This window comes from Ailuropoda melanoleuca, chromosome 1 (assembly GCF_002007445.2).
Source record: "Ailuropoda melanoleuca isolate Jingjing chromosome 1, ASM200744v2, whole genome shotgun sequence".
Lineage (NCBI taxonomy): Eukaryota > Metazoa > Chordata > Mammalia > Carnivora > Ursidae > Ailuropoda > Ailuropoda melanoleuca.
Window position 1 is genome coordinate 17,616,459 of NC_048218.1, and position 22,748 is coordinate 17,639,206.

General features: G+C 44.0%; 1 protein-coding gene across 6 annotated transcripts in view; it reads left to right on the forward strand.

The window, feature by feature from the left end:
* The window catches only part of APP (amyloid beta precursor protein), a 258,939-nt gene extending 239,510 nt beyond the window's left edge, over window positions 1–19,429 (forward strand). For 3 of the 6 annotated variants that reach the window (XM_002920062.4, XM_002920063.4, XM_002920065.4), the window contains 4 exons: window positions 58–111; window positions 6,310–6,410; window positions 9,051–9,197; window positions 18,244–19,429. In XM_002920062.4, the coding sequence (XP_002920108.1) occupies window positions 58–111; window positions 6,310–6,410; window positions 9,051–9,197; window positions 18,244–18,345 (404 nt within the window). In that variant the 3' untranslated portion in view covers window positions 18,346–19,429. The remainder of the gene's footprint in view (window positions 1–57; window positions 112–6,309; window positions 6,411–9,050; window positions 9,198–18,243) is intronic. The other 3 variants (XM_011226002.3, XM_011226003.3, XM_011226004.3) reach the window with 1 other exon arrangement.
* The last annotated feature ends 3,319 nt before the right edge of the window (window positions 19,430–22,748 follow it).

The window sequence follows — 22,748 nt, forward strand, 5'->3', positions numbered from 1 at the left end:
CACAACTCACATCTTGATTTGTCTTTGCTTTCCGTGTATCTTGCTTCCTGTGCCCAGTTGAGCCTGTTGACGCCCGCCCTGCTGCCGACCGAGGACTGACCACCCGACCAGGTACAACCCCGCTCCCTTCTCCCTCTCAGCGTCTTGCACTTGAGCTCCAGCACCCGCCGCCCCGCTCTTCACTCTGAGCCTCTCTCAACTGCAGATACCGAGAGAGAGGATGTGAAATGACCATGGAAACCAGACTTCTCAAAAATTCCCCTTGCTTTTCTGCACACTTTATTTTCCAATTTCCTATTGAAGTAATCTGTTTTTCCTTCTGAGCTTTCCTTTCCAAACAATGAAAGAGCCCTTCCAATTTATGGGTTTTTTTTTTTCTTTTTTAAGTGGAGAAGAGTATATAGACCTCTCTGTCTTCAAAAATGGAAAACCACGCAGGTGCACACTGTATCTGGTGACAACGTGGCTCCTACTTTGAATATCTCATCCTTCCTTTCTTGTTCGGTATGCAGACGGGTCCTCTTCTGACTGAACTGGGCTCAAACTTCAGTCAGTTTCTCACGTAGATGTGACTTCCTAAAAATGTCAGAACGGGACTACCTCAAGAGCCCAGAAATACTTACATTTTCTCTTTTGTGGGCTGTATGGACTTATTCTCCATGAGGAACTAATATGACAGAAAGGATTTATGTGCATAGTTCTGTATACAAGTCTTTTATTTTTTGTACCACTTAAAATTCCCATTAACATTGAAATAGACACTTTTTTAACAGTTTCCCCAGCATTAAGAAGACATACACTTTCACCTTTTGTTCTGTATTTAGCCTATCTCTCAAACTGTGTTAAAAATCAACGTCACACCACAACAGAAGCACGCACAAGCCTGGTTTTTGACTTTGTGCACAACTCTGCCCAACGAATAGTACCCACTGTTTTCCATGAATCAAAGACGGTAGTTACTAAGTTGACAGGCTGTGTATTCTAGAGAGATTTAACTCCACATGCATACCTTCCCGTGTTTATTTTCTTCCTTATCCTCATAATGATCCTATGCAATAAATAGTCAAGGACCGGGGAGTTCACCTTGTTGGGAGAGGTTAACACATGGAGGTCCCTGGTTCGGGTACAGTCGGTGGCAGGCCAAGAACAGATCTGGCCCCTCGCACTGCCAGTGCCGGCTTGGGTCGCTTCTGTCCCCAGCCACAGTCATGGATGAGAACTCCACATCTGCCTCGTGGCATCTTCCTGCCTCTGTGTGGTTGTTCACAGGGCGGCAGGGACAGTGGAGTGACCCATCTTGACAGCTGCTCTCATTGATTTTATGACTCTCTGCCTTTAGGGCTTTTCAGAGGAACTTAAATGAGAGTAAGTCAGACACACTTTGGGCTCTCCTAATGTCTTCCTTATTGCCATTGTCACGCAAGTGAATTTCATGGAGCTGGCGGTTGACATCTGCGTCCTGCTCAGCTCGTGGTGGGGCTCAAGGCTGAGGGTCACTTCCACTCTAACCAGCTGAGACCAGCTCAGGATGGTCGTTTGCCTTGGGCCTTTTTTTATGGCTATTTTATTTCTAAGGAAGAGATGGTTTTCGTGTCCAAGAATAAAAAGTGAATTAGAAGCAACTCTTTCACCAATTTTGTAAAGTTCCTCCATTGGGCTCTCTAGGCCAATGTGTTCTAACAAATATGGGGGTTGGGAGGGTTGACACCACCAAAGTTGATCCCCCCCTTTTAAAAATCAAACACAAAAATAACTTTTCCATACATTTCTCCAAAACAATCTGTTTCAAGGGAAGAGCTAGAAAGTAGTTAGAGGTGTTTTGTCATGGGAAGAAACCATCTGAAGTCTTTATTATAACAATAACAATGTTTCAGTAACACCAATATTTCATTTTGGTGTTTCACAAAGATCGATGCATTTAAATGCTGTGGTGGGTGGAAAGAAATGAAAGGATAAGGTCCCTGTTCTCAGGAGCTTGAAATGTAATAGAAGGAATACACTTGACATATTTAAAAGAGGAGATGGATTTAGAAAGGTGGGGGAGTACAGACCCACATAAGCTATAAGCCAGGGTGTCTGTGATGTAAGCAGATGGGGCACTCACCGAGGGCGTGTTAACCCAGGCACACGCTGGAGGTCAGCTTCAGGAAAGCTTTCAAAAGATTTGAGTCTCATCCATTGGTAAAGGAGAGGGGAAGGATTCAAAGATGAGAGAGTGGCCTAGACTCAGCCTTCTTTCTTATACTTTGTAAGGCTAGGGCTCCCCCAATAAAGGAAGGGCCATAGGTAAGAAAGAATGATCAGATCCAAAGTAAGGAATATTCTAGTTTACAGATAGCTCTATCTGCTGGGTAGGTAGTCAGACCTAGCTCGCTCTCTCTACGCTTACAGTCTGTCTCCCGAGCATTTGGAGCAATTCCCTGCTATGTCCGTAGTGTTAGTTTGGGTTCTCCAACATCCCACTTTAGGAGACGGCATGCTTGAGTTCAGTGTGTCAGATTAATATCTTTAGGCTTTCCAAACTTATTAGAGAACCTTCCCAGGGTTGTCATAGCATGTCATTCAGTTGATGGCATCATTGTTGAATGATTGCTGTTGTCACTCTGACACAAATAAAGAAAGGTTTTGTGTATAATCCTGACGGAGGAAGATGACTTCTCTTTGTCTTTCATATCTGAAAAGCCAGAGCACTATCACTTTTAGAATGTAGTGTCAGGTCAGGAAAGCATCTTATCAGTGGTGATTTCTGGGCATAGCGGCCATTACAGCTACTCCCCTGGCTTACTTCCAGGGAAAAATGGGCTCTGAAGGTCAAGTTACACCATTTGACCAGAATAAAGAAGGAAAATCCATTAGCACACTCTTCACAAGGGGAGGAAAGCTATCCTTTCCACTATAATTTATTACCACCCTTCTCTAGTCCTCATAAAGGAGCCCAAGTCCTTGACTCCAAGCCATGTGAAGGGTTTCATGAGGGGCGTGCCTCCTTCCCCGCTCAAATGAACAACAATTCTGCTCACTTACCATGACCTAGAGACCTGGAGTCACACCAGGGCTTAGAATGAGAAAACACGTCTGATGAGCCTATAAGCAAAGGTCCCTGAAGCATATATAAATCTACACATCACATTTCATCACATTTCATCACATTTCATCACATTTCATCACATGCAACGTGACCTTATTTACCAGTGATGTTTCCCTATGTGCAGGCTTATTAATTTTTCTTTCCTTTTAGTGAGATTTGCTCAATGTATGGAAAGTCTTTTCACTAAGTGATTGTACATGCTATACAAAAATGAACTAGAAAGATCTCTTTCTGCTGGGAGTCTCACAGACCATTGAGCTGTATAATTAATTATCTGTTGTTCCAGCTTATTATGTGAATTTGAATTTTGGTTTGAGTACCAAAGTATTTTCACTCTCCTTTCAGAAATAATGTGGGCTTTTACATTTTTGAGTGGAGAGCTCCTATTTCTTTAAAGTCATTGTTGGTCCCACAATCTAAAAGAAAAGACTGTTGAAGAGACTTTTCTTAAGGTCTCAGAAATAAAATTTTAACTGCTGCATTGCTAGATCCCGATGACAGCAAAAGGGTGAGCTGTAAAGAAATCACTGTGGTTATACCCCCATCTCAGATTTAAAAGGGCCAGTAGGAAGCTAAAAATACATAGCCAAGGAGAAATAACAGAGCATCAGAATCAGAGCCCGATAAACATAGCATCAGGAAGATTAGAGGTCAGAATGAGTTGAAAATGATGAGAAAATGAAAATAATTCCAAAGCAAGAAAAAAAAAATAGCCCCACAGCTCTTGGGACATGGTCAGGGGTTGAAGGACGGTCAGTGAGGGATGGTAAAAGATGAGAGAGAATGGAAAACCGTCCCACTTCTTGTCTATATTAGAGAGAGTGATCTTCTGAAGGAAGGAAATTAAAGCCCAAGGTAGATCAAGATGAAAAAAGAAAGCACTAACTCCTTGTACTAGTTTTCTATTGCTAATGCAACAAATAATTCCATAACTTAGCGACTTAAAACAGCAAGCATTTAGTTTCTTTTTTTTTTTAAAGATTTTATTTATTTATTCGACAGAGATAGAGACAGCCAGCGAGAGGGAACACAAGCAGGGGGAGTGGGAGAGGAAGAAGCAGGCTCATAGCGGAGGAGCCTGATGTGGGGCTCGATCCCATAACACCGGGATCACGTCCTGAGTCGAAGGCAGACGCTTAACCGCTGTGCCACCCAGGCGCCCCCTAGTTTCTTATAATTATCAGGATTTCAGGCACGATTAGCTGGGTGCTGCCAGCTCCAGGCCTCTCAGGAGGTTGCAATCAAGACACCCTCTAGAGCTGTGACTATTGGAAGTTCTGTTCCCAAGATGGCTGACTCACATGGCTGTTGGCACGACACTGCCATACCTCATCATGGGAACCTTTTGTAGAGCAGCTTGAGTGTCCTCATGACATGGCGGCTGGCTTTCCCACACCAAGTGATCCAAGAAAGAGAACAGGGAAGCAGCAGTGCCTTTTTTGCCCTAGACTCAGAACTCATCCACAATCAATTTCTCTATTGTCTGTTCGTTAGAAGCAAGGCACTCCATCCAGTCCACACTCAGGGGAAGGGAATTCAGTCCCACCTCTGGAAAGGAGGAGTATTAACAGATTTGTGACCCAGACAGATTGTAGGCTAGGAGAACTTGAGGATGAAATGGTAGAACTGCTCTCCATGATCTTTGTGGACCCCTGGAGGGCAGGAGAGCTGGGAAGATAGGGAGAAGAGACTAGTTCTGCCAGATGGACAGGAGGGAAGATAGGGTGACAGTCTACAGGCCAGGTGTAGATTGACGTTGATCTCGGCTCTGTTTCAGGATGAGTTATTAAGTGGAAGCTTTGTGAACGATTGGACAAGGAGTCGGGGATCTGTCACAACCAGCATGGGTGCCCGCGGTCTTGTCAAATGATCCTCCTTTTCTTTTTATGTGAGCTGTGCTGTTAGACTGGCACATGGTTTGTGGTGGACATTGTGCTTTTCAATTTCAGCAAGGTGTGTGACAGTTTTCACGGCACCTTGTGGACAAGACTGTAAGAGTGACTAGACAAAAAGCAAGAAATGAAGTCCCATGAGAGCTGAAAGACCTGATAACGTGTAGCCTGAGCAAGAGCCATCAGGAACGCGATGTCTCTCCTCGAGAGTATGGTCTGTTCGAGGCTGTAAGGCAGAAGGGAGGTTTTGGCTTGCCCTGCATTGAACAGGCTCCAAGCGTAGATGCCTTAGGGGAACTGATTTGGGCTTGATGTAAGGAAGACCGTCATTCTTGTAGGCAGAGCTGGCCGAAATGGAGGCAAACGGATAGATTTTTCTCCATTCACTCGGGAGCTGAGGGTTTGGCCCTGGGTGAGAATACCATAGAAGACAAGATTTTAAAAGCTCTTTTAAAATATTTTTAAAAAGGACGTGATTTTCTCATCCTAAAATTATAACTTTTGAGATTTAAATGCTACAACATGGGAACTGATATTTATATTTTGTGCCTTCATTTTTTTGTTTTAAAAATGGCTTTGTATTTTGTTTTGTAGCTTCAAATTGTTATTTGAAAAATGAAATTTATTATAACAATTAGTGTAAGAATCATGTACCAATTTATAGAGAAGGAAGAGTTAGTAAATTATAAATTCCATTAGTCCCACAGAAACATTTTCTAAAATTATGTACTGCAAGTCTTTATTCAGTGGACAAACCAATTATATTCTGTATCTATAACCAAATCACCTAACTAAATAAATAATACGATTTTTACAATGCTTCACTGCATAGATACACGAACATAATTTATTTGTAACTGGAACAAAGCCCTAAAGCAGCAGTTTGATTCCACCAGGTAATTAATGCTGATTTTTAAAGACTTTTATTATTTTTTCCAAAAGAATGAGAACACATGGGAAAAGACATTGACTAGGCTAAACAGTAAGCCCTATAACAACCAGTATGTTCTGGGAACGCCTCCTTGCCAGCCTCCCAACTAGCATTTAACTTCTGGTTTTCCCCATATAAAAAAAAAAATTATAACGTGTGTTTAAAGGCAGTAGAAGCTTTAACTTCGGATTTCTTTAATTTCTTTTTGTTTGAAATAGGTAGTGGTTAAGGGTTTAAATACAGGGTGTCCATTTTCTTGAAGAAAGTCATTAGTCTGTTTCCTCTCACTCTAGACCTAGAGAGAAGGTTCTGGTGTCAGAGGGCTCGTGTTTACACAGACACTGAACTGAGAGCCGTGGGTCATTTAGTAATGGTGTGATGCTTATGGGTTCGTGCAGGCTCAGGCTTGACAAACATCAAGACGGAAGAGATCTCTGAGGTGAAGATGGACGCCGAGTTCCGACATGACTCAGGATACGAAGTTCATCATCAGAAATTGGTACGTAAGATAATTTCCCTCTTCCTGCCACTCTGCTTGTCTCGCCAGATGACCTGTTCACGCTTGTTCACGCTGTGCCAGAAAGCCGGTGAAGGAAGAGATAAAGACAGGAATAAAGCACTTGCCTATAGGGTATCATGGACGCATAAAGAAAAGAAAACGGGGATCTTTGTATAGAAGTTCTTTATGTCTAGAAGGCAGTTAAGCTCACTCAGGGCTTAGAGTGGAATTACTGTGTATTATAATATCTGCTCTAATTCATTTCCGCTCTGTTTTCTAGGAAGCCGGGCTTATAAGAGGTGGATTTGAGTGGGCATTTGTTAACTATCTCCCTGTGCCGCTCTCTCTCCCTCTGCCCTTCCTTCCCGTCCCTTCCCCAGCGCCCACGTTTTCGGTTCTTCTCCAAGGGTAGGGTCTTTGGGTTTCTACCAAGGTGGGTGGAGGCAGGAGGTGAGCAGGACTCCATGATGTTCCCAACAGTGTTGCTCATTGAAAGATTTGGGCAAGGAAGACAGCAGCTTCCTTTTTGGATAAAGTCTCCTCCCGCCCACTGTTGTTTCCCCCGAATGTTAGAATCGGAGTAAATCAAAGAGCACCCATCTCCTTTCCAGGCAGCTCCCATTGTTAAATAAAATCTTTTAGCAGAAGCTTCGGATAAATCAAATCCTGCATTATGTTGGGGTTTTTTTCATCTTTTCAGGAAGCCTGGTAAGGGGGTTAAATTAACAAAGAAGACAATTTTATTGCACATTCAGTAGTCAACCAAAAAATGGTAATAAAATTCTCCTAGCAATAATAATAATTGAGAAGTATTCACTCTCAGGCACTTATGGTGCATGTGGGGGGACACATGCGTGCTTTTTTTCAAGGAAGAGAATATCTTTCCAATTATTCATAAATACAGCTTATAAATGCAAGTAGTAAATTCCAGAAGAAATGCCTGTGAAGTACTGTGTATCCTCTTTTCACTCTAAATAATTGGAGCAAATCCAAAACTGGCTTGTGATTCAGATTTGCATTTCAACTCCCATAATCTTTTTGTCCAAGCACATTTCAGTTTTTTGAAGCATGCTTTTCGCTGGCAGGTTAATCCCATCTCAATTATGATGAAATCTGAGGCACTCTTGATCTGGCTGATGCCGAAGAGGTTAAAAAACTCGGGGGGAGCTACTGAAGAGTTGGGGGCTGGTGGGGCACAGAGCTGAAGATTAATGTGCGGACTTGCATTTTCTGGAGCCCGTGTCATACAAGCCCATCTCCACAATTACGCAAAGTCCTGTAATGCGACAGTGACTAATGGTAACAGCAGCAATTAGGAGAATCAGCTCCCTCTACTGAGCTAGTTGATAAGATAAGGTACTATAATTAGTGCAATGAATATTACAAAATTACAGTATTTTCTTAAAGGCATAGGAAGATGTCCAGACTTGCATTTATTCCTGATTGCCTCACATTTTTATCATTAGCTAATTAATGATTTGCTTTTTATAAATATGTTGAGCCAGCATATTTGTTGAGAAAGGGGAATAATTACAAACTGTTTCTCATTTTGCTGCAGATATACCCTGAGTAAGACTCTTAGAAATTGGCTCTATTTGCTGTATTTTATATTGTCTTTTGACTAGGGTGTTCGTTGTCACTGTGGAAAATCGGTCCTCTTCCTGTGTTGAGATTAGACTGAGAGAATTCTTTAGGGAGCTGTTTTCATTCATTTCTATAATAAATGTGGTATATGTTAGTAGTAGTTGGGCCAGGTGGTCTGGCATAAGATCATCTCCTTACGTAACAGGATTGTAAAAGGTGCAGCGTGCTTTTAAAATTCCAGTTAGGTAGATGAAGTTGAGAAATAGTGACTTTTATCAACAAAATGAAGGAATGCTGAGTGCAAAGTTATCAGACTGAATATCTCTGACAATGTTTTCCAAAATTTGTTTATGTTCAATTCAAACAAACAGCAAGAATAAAACAGCAGGTAGAGTTGGGTTTCTGGAGAAAACAGTAAGCAAGCAGGGAGTTCACTAAAATTCTTATCTCATTACCAACTACTTCTTCCCTTTGAAAAAACTCTCTTTTAAGAATTATACTTCTCGAGGTTCAGTACTGTCCTGTTGAATGGTCGTGGCGAAAAGTAGGTAACAAGTGTCTTTTTCTCCTTTGTCTCAGATGCTTTATTCCTATGTATTAGTGTCCCTCTAAGGAAATTAGGATATCTGTGGGTTTGAAAAGCACCTAAGGAGGACTGGTCATACATCAGGTCTCCCAGGCGACCTCTTTTCAAAATCACAATCCGTGCCTTTCTAGGTTTTGGTAGATTCCCCGCCCCACCTCTCACCAGATGTTCCACTGATCAGAGGGTTTCAGATTTCTCTTGGCTACTGTTTTGGCTTTCTAGGGCCATGGGGGGATGGATGGAAAGTAGACTTCCCAGAACTGGGGAAAACACGTTATACATCGTTCTGTAAGACTACAAGTGTCATTGTTAGTAGGTAGAATGTGTGATTTTTTTTTTCCAAGTATGCACCAAATAACAGAGTGACCACCAATTCAAACTGACAGCATAAGATAGACACTGAAACTCTTCACGTGCTGTATCCAGTTGTCTCCTGCAATTGAAGTCCTTTTTCTTGACTTGTTTTCAAGGTGTTCTTTGCAGAAGATGTGGGTTCAAACAAAGGTGCCATCATTGGACTCATGGTGGGCGGTGTTGTCATAGCGACAGTGATCGTCATCACCTTGGTGATGCTGAAGAAGAAGCAGTACACGTCCATTCATCACGGTGTGGTGGAGGTAGGTGAACATGGCTGCGTGTTGGCGAGCGGGAGCCAAAGAAAGACCACGCAGGAGATTTTCCTTGGCGTTAAACTAAGAATCATCTAAGTATCTCTTCTTTGAAAAAAAAAAATCTAGATTCCTACATGAAGCTCAAGTTTGGCAACTATTTTCTTGTTTTGGTCTTCATTCATTCTGACTTAGAAATGCTGTGATCAAGGCATTGGGTTGTACGCGGCTCCCTCGGCCTCTTAGAATTTGTGTTGAAATGTCAAAGTAATACGAATGATGATTCCTGGCTTAAAGATATGGTGATCACCCTCACACATTGAAAAAGAAAAGAAAAAAAAACTACGACAAGTTAGAAATGAAAAGGAAGGTAGAAGTCTGCTTCAAAAAATCCTAAAGCTAAAGAAACCTAAACCCATTTATTCCCTAGCTTTTTGTTTATTTTTTTACTTATAAGTAAAACCAGGTAGTAGCAATTGGTACTAATTTTCAGGAAAGAGTCTTACCTTTAAAGTTTCACAGAAAATCACATGATACCAAACAGCTGAGCAGAACCTGAAAGGCTGGTCCAGACGTTCAACCTGTTACCGTACGCTTCTACCGGAAATATCTTCATTTCCGGGGATTCGTGCGGTCACACTGGAGGTGGGGAGAAGATTCACCAAGTGACGGTCACAATTAGTGCATGATGATGCTTCAAGATTTTGTCCCCACAGGCCAACATGTGACTAACATGAGTGTGTACAGCACGGAGGTCGTGGGTTACCCCAACAAGACAGAGTAGCTACAAGATTGAAATAGGACTTCTGAAACCTGTGATACAAAATACTGAAATATAAAATTTACAAATAAGTTCTTAGGCATTTATTTTTTTTAAGATTTTATTGTTAAATATCTCTGGACCCAGCATGGGGCTCGAACTCACAATCCCAAGATCAAGAGTCACATGTTCCACTGACTGAGCCAGCCAGGTGCATTTAAAATGCAGTTCTGGTGTTGGGCCGTGGTGGGGGAATCCTCATAGTATATGTAATTTTCTAGAAAACTGTTATAGAAAGTGAATTAATACATCTTGAGAGATATTAGAATTTTTAGAGCTGAAAGAGATCTCAGTGATCAAATTGATCTTTTCATTTTGTAGATGAGAAAACAGACCCAGACAGAAGTGCTCACCTACTGTCAAACTAAGTAGGGCCAAGGTCCAAATAATTGTCCCATATCCTACCCATCGTTTCTTCCACCAGAGAGAAGTCCAGATATTTTCAGTGAATCAAACTTCTCCCTAACCCCAAAGAAATGTGCTCCCCACCATTCTCGATCAGAGAAGGGCAGGAAAAGGTTAAATAAGTTAAATGTATGGCCAAGCCAGAAACCTCATTGTGTTCAGCACTTAACATTCTCCAGGCTGCTTGTTTATGGGATCTGCTGATGGCAATTGGCTTTGAGTCTCTTTCCCCTGTCCGTACTGGTGTGGACGTGCTGGGGAGCGGTGAGGTGTGAGAGAACAGGATGACTGACAGACCAGACTGTACGCACATCAAATAAGCAATGACGACGTCACCGACTCCGGAGGGTTGCTCTTCTGATAAAGTATTTCTGAGCTTGTGCCCTTTGAAACAGTGTGAGGTGTATCCTCATTAGCAGCAGTTTACTTCATTTCTACTCAAGATGATTTTTTTTCATTTCATGTTTGGGCAAAAAAAAAAAAAAGTGTTTCCATACTTGAATAATTAAAAAGTCCCTTTTACTAAAATTACAAGTCAGAAAATGACAGATGTTGGTGAGGATGCGGAGAAAGGGAGACCAGACCCTCTTACACCATTGGCGGGAATGCAAGCTGGTGCAGCCACTCTGAAAAATAGCATGGAGGTTCCTTAGGGAGTTGAAAATAGAGCTACCCTATGACCTAGCAATTGCACTACTGGTATTTACCCCAAAGATACAAATGTAGTGATCTGAAGGGGCCCCTGAACCCCAATGTTCATAGCAGCAAATGTCCACAGTAGCCAAACTACGGAAAGAGCCCAGATGTCCATCGACATCTGGATAAAGAAGATGTGGTGTATATATATACAGTGGAATAAAGAAGATGTGGTGTATATATATACAGTGGAATACTACTCAGCCATTAAAAAAAATGAAATCTTGCTATTTGCAATGATGTGGATGGAACTAGAGGACGTTACGCTAACAAAATAAGTCAATCAAAGGAGACAATGATATGATTTCGCTCATGTGGAATTTAAAAAACAAAACAGAGGATCATAGGGGAAGAGAAGAAAAACTAAAGATAAAACCAGAGTGGGAGATAAACCATAAGAGACTCTTAACAATAGGAAACAAACTGAGGGTTGCTGGGGGGCGGGGGGGCTGTGTAATGGGTGATGGGCATTAAGGAGGGCACGGGATGTAATGAGCACAGGGTGTTACGTAAGACTGATGAATCACACACCTGTACCTCTGAAACCAATAACCCATTATATGTTAATTAATTGAATTTTTTTAAAAAAAGAATGCTCATGGGGCGCCTGGGTGGCACAGCAGTTAAGCGTCTGCCTTCGGCTCAGGGCATGATCCTAGCGTTATGGGATCGAGCCCCACATCAGGCTCCTCTGCTATGAGCCTGCTTCTTCCTCTCCCACTCCCCCTGCTTGTGTTCCCTCTCTCGCTGGCTGTCTCTATCTCTGTCGAATGAATAAATAAATAAGAAAATCTTTAAAAAAAAAAAAAAAAGAAAGAATGCTCACTCATTAAAAAAAAAAAAGCCCCTTTTCATTTCTTTAATATATTGTATGGGAGTTTTTTTGTTTTTAATTGAAGTAGAATGGACATACGATGTTCTGTTAGATTCAGGTGTACAACAGCGTGACTTGACAACTCTATTCCACAGTGCTCAGCACTGTAAGTGCAGTTGCCGTCTGTCTCCAGTATGTTTTAAGGGCCTCGGCTGACAAATCTACCCAAGAAGCATCTTCCTTTTTATCAGGTCAGGTGCCTGTTTGGGGTGCAAGAGTCCAAAGAGCCCGTATTCCTTTGCTAGACCTGCCATTACAACGTCCCCAGCTGTGTGGCTTGAACAACAGAAGTGTATTTCCTCACAGTTCTGGAAGCTACAGGTCTGGGATCAGTGTGTCGGCGGGTTTGGTTTGTCCAGTATTGTTGGCTTAGGGTCTATCCCAATGACCTCACTGAACCGTAATTAAACTTTAAAGACCCTGTCTCCAAATACAGTCCTACTGGGAGGCACTGGGGGCTAGGACTTCAACATATGAATTTGGGGAAGACACAGTTCAGCCATAAGAGCCCAGGGATGCTGGGCAGAAAAGCAAGGTCTCTCTAGAGGACTTTCTGCCATGGTTGTGCATGAGACTCACCAGCTACTTACTTAAAAGGTTCCACCCCAGACCTAAGGAAGCAGTTTCCAAAGGGGCTTAGAATCACTGCAGTCATTTTTGAGAATTATTGACCTCTTTCCTTTCAGTCACCGGTGTGAAGTATAGAAAATAATATCTCTTGTCTACAAGAGAACTAGCTACCTTTGTATTTTTTTAAAATTTTATTTATTCATTTTAGAGAGCATGAGTGGGGGGAAGGGCAGAAGAGGAGGGAGAGGGACAAGCAGACACTGTGGTGAGCACGGAGTTGAAGGTGAGGCTTGATCTTAAGACCCTAAGACCCCGACTTGAGCTGAAACCAAGAGTCTGAGGCTTAACCTGCTGAGCCATCCAGGTGCCCTGAGAACTTGTTGCCTCTTAAGCCTCGTTACAGCTGCCTAGGTTAAAAGTTTCTTGTGGTTAGTCACCAAGAAGAGCCTCCTTGGGTTTGGGATGTCAGAGAGTGAGTTGACACTTTAACACAGATTCCAAAAAAATAAATAAATAAATTCATTTTGAAGCCAGGAGGCATCCTTGCAGGAGCAGAGCTGTAGGGAGGACAGCTATTCAGCTCTTATCTTGATACCCACTCCGCTCACTACTCGAGGGCATCTAGAAACCTCTCCAGAGTGAGTGCCCTCCTTGTATTGCGTTTCTTTTCCTTATTTCTTCTCCCCTCCTCCTCCTTGAAAGTGCAGGTGTTGTCGAGAGCCTGGAAACCACCCCCTTCTCCCTCTCCAGGACTCCCTTTCTCTCCTTTCCGGAAACATCGCTGTGTGCAGTCCCATGTTGAGCCGTGGACGGCAGCGCTGGACGAGAACTTCATCCGAGGTGCCGTCCGCCGTCCCTGCCCTCGGGAAGGTTGTGGTCTAGCTGGGGTGGTTGAACGTGGACTTGAGGAGCTGCAGCCCACGGAGGCACTGAGGTTGTCTCACCTGGCGCAGGTGATTTCGGGTGCCGTGGGGTTTCAGAGCACCGTGTCTCCGAGAGCAGAGCGGCGTTTACCCCAAATGGACGCGATCGTCCGACAGATGTTCTCTGCCCATCGGCAGGCTCTCACACTCAGGTCCCCAGAAATAAGCTTATTCCCAGCTCTGGCTAACCTGCTTCATTAGTGAGTAACCCTGCCTCACGGAGAACACACAAATGAGCGTTTCCAGTTGGACTGGCCTGCGTCTGTCAGGGCAGAATACCGTCCTGCTTCACACCCTCGGTGCGTGAAGACACGATGAAAGCCTCGGTGTTGGGGACCTCCCTTCTCAGAGCGGAAGATTCCTGCAGGAGAGGGCAGAGACATGGAGATGAAAGCAAGCCTAATATTTTTATTGAGAGAGCTATTACCAGCTGGAAGTTAGCAGTTGCCAGTTTGTTTTTAAAAAGTAAGCAGTAAACAGTGATATAATGGTTTGCTTAGCCATAAGGCCAGAGGTTCACGCCGTAAGCCATTAGCTGGCCACGCTCCCCAAGGAGATGACTGTGTTTTGTTGATGTGTCAGGCAGTGATACGACGGCCCTTTGTTCCCATGTCCCCCAGGTCCCCACTGTCTCTGGTGGCTGACGGTCCCAGCGCCAACTGACTGATCCCAGTTGCTCCTGCTTTAACAAGCTCCTCCACTGTCCACTGACCCCAGATGGCGCTCTACGCGGAAGTGGACGGACCCTGGATATTCCAAAATGCATGTTGTCACTCTTTCCACCACTCCTCCTAAATGGAGACTTCAGCTGTAATAAAGGGGTTGGAGGGGAGCGGACAGAGGTTTAAGGGTACAAACCGGCAGCAAATAGTCAATGAGGCCTGGAGATCTAATGCCCAGTATAATGCATATAGACCCCAATACTGTATTGTAATCATCAAACTAGCTAAGAGGCTAGAACTTAATTATTCCAAACACTAATAAGAAAGGATAAGAACAGATAATTCTCTGACCTGATAGAGGTGCTAATTATCACTACAGTGACAAGCATATTACAATGTATAAATGTACCAAGTTAACAGGTTGTAGATCCTAATTTACATAACGTTAATGCCAAATATATCTCCGTAACAAAAAAAAAAATTAGGGGGGGTGGCACAGATTCTCTCTATTATAGGGTATAAAAATATTTTCCGTTCACAGGTCTAATAACTGGACCATCGGAAATCTCCAGTCCTTCACACACACCCCCAGCCATCTGGTTAATGATCTAAATAAGAAGAGAGTTGCTAGTTAGCTTTTTATGGAGTTACAGCGTGTGACTTTTCCTGATGAATGTGCCCATCATACTGATAACATGATAAAAGCATGTCCTGGGGGGTCCTTTCTTCCTGGCAAGAAGCTGACCCACCAGGATGGACGTACCTAGCCACCCCTGACATGGGTGCTGTGGCGCAGTTGGACGGAGCGGTCAGGTTCAATGGGAAGCAGAGGTACAGGAAAGTGTGGCTGAACCCAGAATCTCTTGTGGCTGGAAGCAAACAGCAGGAAGAGATACTGGAAGGTTAAAGAAAAGCATCAGGGACCAATGATGATGAAGGCATAGCAAAGGAATCCATTGCCTGCCTGAACAATCACTTAACGTAGGCAGCAAACATAAGTGAACTACTTAGAAGGAGATGGAATTACACTTAAGAAAATGAACACGGACACGACTGAACACAAAACCCAACACTGGGGGTGGGGGGGGGCAGTTAGAGGTGGGGTAAATGACTAGCTTGAAAACCTGGTTAGTTTGCTTTGTTTTCCTTCCCGTTGCACAAGCTCCTGGGATATTCTTACCCTCCATTGTGATTATGTATTAAGTCACTGTGGTTTATCTTCTTTCCTTGTCCACCCAGATGACCTGAAATGGAATATCTTAGGGGTCAGGAATCTGGTTCAGCCTAGCTCAGTGTCGTGCATGAAAGGGACACCCAGTAACACACATCTTGCTGGGTACTCTACATAATAAAATTAAAATGTGGAGTTGACTGGCTTACCACACCCACACTAGAGACCATATGATACGGAGGAACTAGAAACTAAGGAGACCCAGATAGAATTTCATCTCTGCCGTCCTGACAGTTGAGCTGTAAATTCCTGTGGATGTAGTGAAGGGCTAAAGGTTGAGGCCAAGCCGGAGTGCAGTACAGAGGGGCCCGAGGTCTCCCATGAAGACACAGCACCCAGTACCTAGAGCAGATGAAGACTTAGGACCAGTTATTGATGCGGTCGAATCCAGCAATTCAGGANAGGGCTAAAGGTTGAGGCCAAGCCGGAGTGCAGTACAGAGGGGCCCGAGGTCTCCCATGAAGACACAGCACCTAGTACCTAGAGCAGATGAAGACTTAGGACCAGTTATTGATGCGGTCGAATCCAGCAATTCAGGAGGGGACGTGTGCACACGTGTGTGCATGTGGGTTTCCATCTCAGCAAGTGGTAGGTGTTCCTGCCTGGTGGGCAGGTGGGGAGTCTGTCCCCAACTTCATTGTTCCCTCATTCCTTCCAGAACAGGCATCACTGGCTCCAGCTTCCTTTAATACTGGGGTGTTTATGCCAGGGCCCTGCCTGCACCGTAGTGGCCTGGCCCTCGCATGGCGCCCACACCAGGGCAGCCGCTTAGCCTTGAAGGACCTGTTGCTGAGCCCCACCGGGGAGGAAGCCTGCCCTTTTACCTGATGCTCTTCCTTTCGTGGTAGGTTTATCCATGGATGTGAGTACTCAGTGTTTCACCTTGAGCTTTCAAGGGGCTCGGGATAAAGAGATACAACCCAAGCTCCGTGGCACCGTTTTGTAAAAATGATCCCCCCTACCAAAGCTCCCGAGCCCTCTGAGGCCTGCGGGCTCAGCCTCCCCACTGCAGGACTGGCGAGGCTTGACTGCCCTCCTGGCAGCAGAAGATAATGAGGATTAGCAGGTGGAAAAGGGCCAAAAAGGCAGGAAAGTCGGTCGCCTGCGTTCCACCCGGGCCTCTGCCTCCCATTTCTGGCAGGGCTGTTTTGCGCGTTTGGCTTTGGCCTTTGAAGACGAGATAAACGATGAAGTTGCCAGGTGTTCCCCTGACCTTGACGAATGCAGATGACAGTGGACAGCCAGCGCGAGGGTTGACGTGTTCCTGGAGGACGGACAAGCAGGATATTTTAACAGTCACGCAGCACTTTTTCTATACTCGGAAACACGGCAGCTTTGCGCTGGATCTTGCACTATTTGAAATACCATTTAAAAGGTGGCACAGAAACAAAAAGATGCCTGGGTTCGTGTGGCTGTTTCCTGGCGCGCACACTCGGAGAGTGGGTGGAATCTCTCGTTATCAGTGCTCCTCGTCCACGACAGCGTTGGAACTGACGAGTCCGCGGCTCGTGACACCATTGCCAATTAAAAAGCACGGTGACCTCATTTGTTGACAACACAGCGGGTCAGAGGAAGAAGAGGGAAAGGAAAAACATCTGTAGTGATGCCCCCANGAGGAAGAAGAGGGAAAGGAAAAACATCTGTGTGATGCCCCCAAGGACGGTGACGGGGAGCGTGCGTTTGCGCAGTGTCCTCCGGGTGTGGACGTGGCGAGAGCTTGTTGGAGGCTCTGTTCTCGGGGGGAGACACCCCGGCCTGTCCTTGGAGCAGCATGAGGTCTTGGCGCTGAACGCAGGCAGCTCTGACCAGGCCGCGGAATGGGAACGTCGTGTGGTTGGGACCCGAGAAGCGTGCACGTCGTGGGCGGCCTGGGGGCTGCACCGCTTCCCATCCCGGCTACCCGGGCTTGGCGAGAGGGGGTACTGCAGCCCCTGCTCCCAAGGCGGAATAACAAAACTCCGCTTTCATTCATTCAGCAAAGAGTTCAGTACCTCTCTCTGCTGTGCGGCGTGAGTGGTACAGCAAATATACTCCTTACGTGAACAGCCACTCCCCACGTGACAGGGCTAAGTACTCCTTGCCAGCCGTGCAGAGAGCAAATACCCTTCCCAGCTCTGTCCTCACAGCGACCGGGGCGGGGTGGAGGGGCACAGCCAGGTTTCCAGCTGCTGGCCTGATCCCAGACCTAGAGCACAGCAACACAGAGGGACTATTTGTAAATCTTTAGCTGGACATAACTTCTGTAGTCTTAGTAGTCAGTTTAAAAAAAAGTATAGATATATAGTCTAGAACAGTGCATTCTTTGACTATTTTTCCTTTTTTCCTTGCCACATGGCCCCTTTGATACATGTAGATCATCATTTTAATTAAAAGATTCTCAGACCTCTTGTCATATTAGATTTAGTGAAAGCAGGGACAAATTAAAATGAGTGTGGAAAGATAATCAGCAGTCTGGATTTATTTAAGCGTCTGCCAATATACTTTGCTGACTCTCCATGATGCTTTTGGATTTTTTTTTTTCCAGCTTACCACCACACTTTCAAGTAAAATAGTTTTCCATTGTGGCCTTTTGGTCCCTTAGCGAGCCAACAGGGAAGAAAAAAAATATTTATTGAGCTGCATGCGTCCAGTTACTGTTAAGCTGGGGGAGCAACCAAGGAGCGCTTTGCGAGCAGAGCCGGCTTGGCAAGGTTTTAGGCGCCTCCTGGTGGTCAGATGGAGCATCTGCGTAACTGGTGGGCGCAGGCGTCCTGCTCGGAGGTGTCACTGGGAAGGAGAGAAGCCCACCATGCTCCTTATCCTTTACGGTTCAACGTGTGCACTCGTAAAAGATCGATTTTTTTAAACTCATTTTTTCTCGCCCTTGCATTTCAGGTTGACGCTGCTGTGACCCCAGAGGAGCGCCACCTCTCCAAGATGCAGCAGAATGGCTATGAAAATCCCACTTACAAGTTCTTCGAGCAGATGCAGAACTAGACCCCCGCCACAGCAGCCTCTGAAGTCGGACAGCAAAACCATTGCTTCACTACCCATCGGTGTTCATTTATAGAATAATGTGGAAAGAAACAAGCCCTCCTCTTTTATTATTTACTCATTATCGCCTTTCGACAGCTGTGCTGTAACACACGTAGATGCCTGAACTTGAATTAATATACAAATCAGCAATGTATTCTCTCTTTACATTTTGGTCTCTACATTATTAATGGGTTTTGTGTACTGTAAAGAACTTAGCTGTATCAAACTAGTGCATGAATAGATTCTCTCCTGATTATTTATCACATAGCCCCTTAGCCAGTTGTATATTATTCTTGTGGTTTGTGACCCAATTAAGCCCTACTTGAAATATGCTTTAAGAATCGATGGGGGATGCTTCGTGTGAACGTGGGAGTGTAGCTGCTTCTCTTGCCTAAAGTCTTCTTTTCCTGATCACTATGCATTTTAAAGTTAAGCATTTTTAAGTATTCCAAATGATCTAGAGAATTTTTTTCCATGATTGCATTTTACTGTACAGATTGCTGCTTCTGCTAGATTTGTGATATAGGAATTATGAGGATACACATTTATTTCTTTGTGCCTGTTTTATGTGCACACATTAGGCATTGAGAATTGAAACTTTTTTGTCCATGTATCTTTGGATCTTTGATAAAGAAAAGAATCCCTGTTCATTGTAAGCACTTTTATGGAAGGGGGGGTGGGGGGAGGGGGTGCTCTGCTGGTCTCAAATTACCAGGAATTCTCCCAAAAAAATTTCCGCAGGATGATTGTACAGAATCATTGCTTATGACCATGATAGCTTTCTACACTGTATTACATAAATAAATTAAATAAAATCACCCTGGGCAAGAGTTTTCTTTAAAGGGTAACTGGAGACATTAAATATTCAATCATTTGGAGTGGGGAAGAAGAGGCAGATTCAGTTTCTTTTAACCAGTCTAAAACATTTTATTTATGACAGCGAAAGAAAGTGAAAGGGGAAGGCCTGCCTGGACAAACCCTTTAAGATTTGTCTTCAATTTGTATAAAACGGTGTTTTCATGTAAATAAATACATTCTTGGAGGAGCGCCATTGTGCTGGTGTGAATGATTCTGTGGTAACCACCTGCTGAGCACATAGTCCCCCAAAGACGAGTGAGAAATCTTCTAATGTAATCCAGCCCTGCACACCCACCCCTTAGTATCTTAACTGCAAGTCCGAGTAGGAAATCAGGGCCAACGTGCATCTTCCGGTGCTAGTAAAATACTTCATTGACCTAATTCTGTTTAATTTGGTCCAGAGTATTTTGCGGCCGTATCTCGGTCGTCACGTTTGTTCCTCCTGTCCTTGTCTGTTCGGACTCCCGTCACAAAATACCACAGACCGGGCAGCTTATAAACGACAGAAATTTCCTTTTCCCGGTCCATGGTCACGGTGCCAGCCTGGTCATATGAGGCCCTTCCAGGTCACAGATTTCACACCGTATAAGGGCACTGACCCATCTGAAGGATCCTCGTGGCCTGAGTCACCTCCCAAAGGACCCCCACCTCCTCATACCATCACCTTGGGCATGACAATTTCAACACAAGAATTGTGAGGGGACACGACATTCAGACAGACCATCGCCATCTCAAGAGATGAAGAGAAAACTTGGGGGGGGGGGAGTTCCAAGCGAAGACGAGTGGGTAGCTCGCTCTGAAGCAGATTTTCTGAACTGTAGCACAACTGTTACTCTGGAGGGAGCCATTCCTTGTTCGGGGGCGCTGCCCTGAGTGTGGAAGGACGTCTAGCAGCATTTCTGGCCCCTACTCTCGAGATGCCAGGAGCACTCCCAGCTGTGATCATCAAAAATGTCTCCAGACATGGCCACATGACCCTTGGGGGGGGTGCTAAATTGCCCCCCCATGGGAACCACGGCTCTCTAGCTATTTTAAAACAGTGTCTGCGTGCATGATTTTTAATTGGGAGAAGTCTATCCAGTTGCTCTCCTGGAGTTGTAGGAACACAGGGACCTGGGGGTTTTGCTGTATTACGCCTGGAATCAGGTGAACACGCACACCAGCCTTCCCATTTTAGCTTTAGATTCGACCTTTTAAACTAAAACACTGAGCACAGAAAATTAATCCAGGTTGTTGCATCACACACTACGCTCGATGAACAGACTCCATTAAAACTCGTTCGGAGTGTGTTCTGCTTTCACGAGAACAAAACTGCTCTCTCCCTTCTGCTAAGGGAGCTTAGACATGACGGTTATATGAAGATGTGTAAGGTGACGGTTTGGGTAAAAGCTGGGGTTCTGTTTTGCTAGCCAGAAGGTAGCCAACAGGGGAAAGTTAGTCCTAGTAGGACACACATTGCTCACGACACTGGTGAATTGAAACTGAACTTTCTCAAAAGTATATTATGTGACTCCCAGGCAGGCTTCAATCCCAGTAATGGCAAGCTTGAACTTTGATCATTTCAGAGCTAATGAGAAAAAATTTAAAACCTATATAGATAGATTTTATGGACACTTGGGTAGAACATATGAAAAGAAATGATAACATTTCCTCATCCTGGTTTTCAAATTGAGATACATTGAAAGGATTCTCTAGATGGCCTGGGGAGTAATCAATCAGCAATTTGTCCAGCCCAGAGATCAATGAGATCTGGGGGGAGTTGGGCGTAGTCAACCTGATGGGTGACAAATGGCATCTCAACATAGTTTCCATTTGCATTTCTCTTACTATGAATAAAGTTCAATATTCTTTGATCTTTTCAAGGGCCGTTTGTGTTTCTGAATTTTCTATTTCTGTCTTTTGTTTTGGGCTTGAAATCTATTTTGCCATCAGGATTGCAAAGCTTGCTGCCTTACTGTTTCCATTTGCCTGATAAATCTTTGTCCTCCCCCTTTATTTGTAGCTTTTTCAATTGCTGTGTTTAAAGTGCGTGACTTGCATACAGCACAGAGTTGGGGTTTTGCTCTATGAGCTCATTTGGAAGTCTTTTTGACTTAAGAGGCAAGTTAGGCCCGCTCAGTTTTATGACATGACTGCTATGTTTGCTCTCAGTTCTGTCATCTGCTGTAATTACTGACTGTATTATATTTCCCGTGTCTCTGGAAGGAGGGCTCTTGGCGAACGCCTACGTGCATGCGTGCATGCATACATGCGTGTGTATGTGTTTATGGTTTATAGGAAGCTTTGTACTTTCATTCTAGTGGTTACATTTTTACTAATGATTTTTGTAGTCTCTCTCTTTTTCCTCAACTTTACAAGGTGTCTTTACCAAATGATCTGCTTTGACCCCTTCCTACCACCTACACCACAGTGAATGGTCTTACCCTGCTTTTCCCCTTTTCTCTCCCTTCTCCCATTTCTTCAGTTGTATTTGTTCTATTTATTCAGACATAAATGTTTATATATTTTTCTTCAACCCCTGGTCCCACCCGATTTTAGTCTCAACTCTGTAAGTGCAATATGTGAAACGCTCTCCAACGGTGTTTTGTCCCCAGATATCTTTTGGTTGGATGAAACTCATCCTCCAGTTAGAAACTGTTAGACTTCCTCAGCAAAAGCACGTGTGGGGTGTGCCTGGCAGGGTCAGTAGGAGGAGTATGGGACTGTTGATCTCAGGGTTGTGAGTTCGAGCCCCACGTTGGGTATAGAGATTACCCAAAAAAAATTTTTTTTAAAATTGAAAAAAAATTTAAAGAGCACGTGTGGACAGTATTCCTAAAGTTCTAACACATTCAAAACTGATTTTCTATGACCTTGAACCTTGAAGGGCAGCTTCTTTTTCCTTGTCTAGAAAATGCTGCACCACTGTTGCCTTGCTTCATATGTTCTTGTTGAGAAAGCCGAAGCCAATCTACCGCTCTTTCCTTTGTTAAGTGTTTTCGTTTTTTGCCTAGAGGCTCTGAGAGTTTTTTTTCTTTTTCTTTAAAGTCTAATAATTCCAAGTTGATTATTCATGCAGTTTTCCTAGGTTACCCCTGGGGCCCTTTCAATGTGTCGATTCAGTTCTTTATTTCTGGAACTTTTTCTTGGATTACGATCTTAAATGCTCTGTTCCGTTATTTTATTTTCTTCTTCGGAGACACCAAGAGTACACGCTTTTGTCCTCCTTTTGCTCGTTTCCATTTCAACCTCATTCTGATCCTTTTTTTAATTTATTTTCTCATTTTCATTCTCTTGGTTGTTTTCCTTCTCCTACTCAGTTCCCTTTATTAAGTGTTTATTTGAACCCATTCTCCTGTGGGCACCTCGTAGCCTGCTCTTTATTACTGATTCAGTCCTGTGATTGTCTCCTCTGTCTTTCCTAAATTCAATCAGCTCTCGTCGCGTTTCTTCCTGATTTTTTCTTGATTTCTCTACTTAGCTTTTGTATTTCTGATTCGGGGCATTTTCCGCAACCCCAGATGCAC